The 4,830-nt window shown below is 35.9% G+C and overlaps 1 protein-coding gene and 1 long non-coding RNA gene across 7 annotated transcripts in view; one reads left to right on the top strand and one right to left on the bottom strand.

The window, feature by feature from the left end:
• LOC128247310 (uncharacterized) overlaps nucleotides 1–3,046 on the top strand; it is a 65,313-nt gene extending 62,267 nt beyond the window's left edge. Inside the window, exon 2 of the long non-coding RNA XR_008263686.1 lies at nucleotides 2,263–3,046. This is a non-coding gene — a long non-coding RNA (uncharacterized LOC128247310). The remainder of the gene's footprint in view (nucleotides 1–2,262) is intronic.
• Nucleotides 1–4,830, bottom strand: part of LOC106881021 (F-box/LRR-repeat protein 20) — a 413,298-nt gene that overhangs the window by 175,685 nt on the left and 232,783 nt on the right. The window contains exon 1 of one of the 6 annotated variants that reach the window (XM_052966264.1): nucleotides 3,037–4,076. The exons of the other annotated variants lie outside the window; for them this stretch is intronic. Within the exon in view, the coding sequence (XP_052822224.1) occupies nucleotides 3,037–3,039 (3 nt within the window). The 5' untranslated portion in view covers nucleotides 3,040–4,076. Of the gene's footprint in view, nucleotides 1–3,036; nucleotides 4,077–4,830 lie in introns of those variants that run through there. 6 annotated transcript variants of the gene reach the window in all.

Consider the following 4,830-nt stretch of genomic DNA (forward strand, 5'->3'; position numbering starts at 1 on the left):
AAACACCCCCAGTGAAATTACATATACTTCCGATTTCAATGAAAATAACAACATAACTACTAGGTACTAAATAAAGACGATTTCCAAAATTTCAACATCTTACAATATTATTTAACCCCCACTAATGGGGTTTAAACCACAGGACAGAGCCACTTTGAAAGTGCAAATACATCCACTTTTCATGGAAGATACATAAAATTTAAGTGTAGGAGATCCTTGCCCAATGTGCCACACAGTGAGACTGAATTCAAGACCACATGGTTGAGAAGCAAGATTCTAAACCATGCAGCTATGCCGGTGCCTAGGTGTGATTTGAGAGAGATATTGCTGCTATTGCTACCAGGTCGAGTAGCTGAGTAGATGCTATCTCGTTGGTCTGTGTTTCAATCTACTGAAATCACCATCATTTAATGCCCATGCTGGCATGGAAAACAGACATTATTATTATTGCACAGAGGTGGTACGTGGATAATGACATAAATCCAAGGTATGGTTATTGCTAGGTGAAAATTATTATTATTAATTATTATTGATGATGATGATGATGATGTCAGCATAAGAAACTTTGTTACCTCCTATTAGGTTTCAAATAACTATTTGAATTACGAAAAATAGATTTTGAATGGTTTCAAAGTTGTTGTTTTTTTCTTTGTCTGTATGTTTTTTACTAAATATAATTGATTAAATTCATCTTTCAGAATAACAGTAACACAGAAGCCAAGAAATCTTGAGGGTAAGCCAAGAACCAAAATCTTGAAGATGATGTATAAAGTGAGGGCCTTCCTTAGGCACCTCGGTCTAGATTTTCCCTTCTCACTCTTCCCAAGAAATACATACTTACTTGTATGCCATTTGTTTTAATTATTTGTATTTTCATAAAGTTATTTGGTTTTGTAAAAATTTTACAATCCAATTTAAATGAAGAAAAAACAATTCACTTGTTCCTATGTAAGAAATCCTTCATTTAAAACTCTTTTACATGAAACCACATGTCTAAGGTAGCTTGTTTAAAATATTCCAGAAAACAAGTTTTGAATTAAAATTACAGTTTGTTTTACAGGGATTCATTTCATTGAATAGAATAATTAAAAATGAAATAACAGGTATACTATTTCATTTAATGAATTGATTGTATATCGGATAGAACAGCTTGTAATATCTGTTCCAAGTCTCTGAACTCTGAGTTCAAATCCTACCGAGGTCTAATTAAAAATGAAATAACAACAGGTATACTATTTCATTTGACGAATTGATAGCATATTGGATAGAACAGCTTGTAATATCTGTTCCAAGTCTCTGAACTCTGAGTTCAAATCCTATCAATGCCTTTCATTCCTTTTGAATCGACAAAAATGTACCAATCCAGGTTTTGTAGATTGATGGATCTGTAAGAACCCCAAGCAAAATATTTCACAACATTTGTTAAGCTCTTTGCTTTCAATGTTCAAATCCAACCATGGTCTACTTGGGGCAGCCCAGTTTAACACCACCACTTGGCACCTTGGAAGCCTTTACCAGAGTCCACTCTATTGCAGGAATTCGGACCAGGTCTCCCACCCTTCCAGTAGTCATGTAGCTCCTGTAAAGGGCCATGGACGCTGACTTCTTTCCTGACTAAAAGAAAAGGAAAAATCCAAAATCATTTCACTACATCCCAAATCTGAACGAATCTGTTATCAAATCATAACAAATAAATATAAAGAAATGAATTGTAACACATATAATACAAACTAAAACTTATATAATCTTAGAATCAAAAGTTTTAATTTAGAGCTTGAAAAAAGTCTATAGGTATTATGAGAATACCCTACCTATATCATAGGTCAAATACTTTGGTCCAGCAGAACCAGTCCAAAAAAAGAAACAATGTCATGTACGTTTAATAATGACCCCCCAAACCCTTAGTTAGACGTTGTTCACCGTGGTCAAGTAAACCTATGATCAAAAGAGCATTCTAGTTGTGAGTGACCACCCAATGGTACCCACAGGAATCTAAAATATATCGAGGACCACATAGCCAAAGTTTTGTTGCTTATTCCCTCTCTTATTACAAACGATAGGATGTGGTCTTAGTGATTTAGCTGCTATTTCTACCAGGAAAAGATATCCTTAAGGATTCCCACGTTTATCTTTTCGACTTTAATAAGAAATAGCTGGAGGAAAGTATTAAAAAGTAGTTTGTGTGGTACTTTACACATTCAGTTGTTTCATTTTTTTCCTTTTCATTTCTTTTTTTTTTTTGTTTGTTTTTTTGTATTGCAGATAATAGTTACAGTATGCTGAAAGACAATTATCTCAATCGATGTAACAAGAATTCGGACACTTTTTACAATTCCGGTTTTACTTCTTTTTCTTTGTCGTTTTGAAGTAAGTTGGAAAAAAAAAGATTAAATTCTGATACGGCAGAAATGAATAGGGAAAAAAACATATATTCCTCAACAATAGAGCTGAAGAAAATATATCGGGAAGTGGTAGTTTATAATTTCAATAAACTTACGACACAACGAAAAGTTATCCCGGAACAGCAATCTACACGAAAACAAAAACATTTGCTTTGTGAATAGTTTGATTCTATATGAAAGCATTTCAACTGTAGGCAGGGACAATATATACATAAACAAAATATAGGGGACAGTGCAAAGGAGCACTATCTTCAACTTCGAAAAACCGTAGGCATCAGACTAAATTCTGTCACTAAGGGTGTGGTAATATGTATGCCGTTGACAACTTTAGTGATCATCTAAGTTTTTTATTTATTACACATCACCGACACGGTAATGGCGTATAAAACGAAGAATCGTTAACATTATATATATAAATGGACAATACATATGTTGTACAACAGACGACTTCAGGCTAAAAAAATTAAAAACACACACACTAAACATTCATAAACACAAACACGTGTCATACACGCACACACACACACACACACAGACGTATGTATTGTCTAGACCTTGGAGCTGTGAATATCCTGAAAGCTATTTAAATAATCCTCAGAGACAAAGCCAATAAGAAATACCAAATAAACCTTACCATTAGTTAAGCTCATCTAAGATTTGTTATCTAAAAACCTGGCAACTGTGCAGCATTTCGCTGGTACAGCAGAAACTGAACGTAAGTATGTTTATACGTATCGCTCTTATCACTCAATAATAATTCTCTCTCTCTCTCTCTCTCTCTCTCTCTCTCATACACACACACACAAACACACACACACACAGCAGGCAGACAGACAGACAGACAGACAGACAGATAGATAGATAGATAGATAGAGAGTGACTTGTAGTAACTGAGTAACACAGTAAACATTAATCGCAACGAGAACTGAAATTTCTAGAATTAAAAAAAAAACGCAATAACAATAAGGATCATAAAAAGGGGAGAAATTGTTTACTTTCATTAGTTCTACATCAGCAAAGGCGGGGGGAAACGGAGAACAGTTTTATCCCGTCCAATAACAAGACTCACTCAGTACAGCGTAAACAAAACTCTAGGAAGACAGGATTATTTAAAGAAAACAAATTTAGATTATGATTATTTCCGGATTACACTATTCGTATTACACTGGATCCGGATCTACGATTGTTATTGGTACTTTTTTTTTTTTAAATTTTGACAATTGTTAATGGTGACGCATGCCAAGTAAGAAATGTCTTAAGAGTCGGGCGTGGCTGTGTGACAAGCTTCCAAGTTTAGGTCACTGCGTGATATCTTGGGCAAGTGTATTCCGCTATGGACTTGATAGACAGAAACTGGCTTTGATAGATGGAAACTGAAATATGACCAGCGCGCGCGTGCGTGTGTGTGTGTGTGTGTGTGTGTTTATCCCCACTTGACAACCGATGTCTGTTTGCGTCACTGTAACTTAGCTATTCGGCAAACAGAACGATAGAATAAGCATTAGGCTTTAAAAAAATATACATGAGCGCCGGGATCGATTTGTTAGATTAAACACTTCGAGACGGTACGCCAGCACGGCCGGGTCCAATGACTGAAACAAAGGATAAAAATAGGTATATGTGACGAGAGGGAGAGGGGGGACAGACAGACAGGCAGAAGGGAAGGAGAGGTAGGCAGACAGAAGAAAAGAGAGGGGGGTTGACACTGAGAGGAAAAAGCAGAGACAGAGACAGACAGGCGGGAGGGAGGGATGGAAGGTTAGATAGGTAGAGACAGACAGACAGAAACAGAAAGTTTCTCAAGGGAGGGAACTCAATGCAACAGTATTTTTGTATTGGTAACTAAGCGTTGACATGAGGATTGCTTTGATCCAGCTGATCCGTGAACAAAGGCGTCCTGGCCATTACCATTTTGTCTAGTCATGGCTTTATGAAGTGTCTTTTCTTTTTGAAGAATGTGTGATTTGGGGGTAATTTGATTACTAATTCTAACAGGTAAAACGACTGCATAGCTCTGTTTTTTAAGGATTTTTCAAATTAAGTACAAGGCCAACCATTCGATAAGATCGAACGCCACCACCTGTATTTCATTGAGATTTAATGGACCGGCTGCTAAAGGATAAAAGGCAAAGATGCTCTTAGTGGGAATTGAACTCGAGACTTACAGAGACGTAACCAAATACCATATGGAATTTCCACCGACCCTGGCAATTACAACAAGAACAGTAGCGTTTAGGAAACAGCTGGTTATATATATGTGGAAAGGCAAAGAGAGCTAAGTGCGGAAGCAGATCAGTTCAGCAGTAATAATAGTAACGACATAAGCAACGACGCCACAACAGATTATATGTATATATATATATATACATACATACACACATATATACATATATATATATATATATATATATATATATATATATATATA

This window comes from Octopus bimaculoides, chromosome 3 (genome assembly GCF_001194135.2).
Source record: "Octopus bimaculoides isolate UCB-OBI-ISO-001 chromosome 3, ASM119413v2, whole genome shotgun sequence".
Taxonomy (NCBI): domain Eukaryota; kingdom Metazoa; phylum Mollusca; class Cephalopoda; order Octopoda; family Octopodidae; genus Octopus; species Octopus bimaculoides.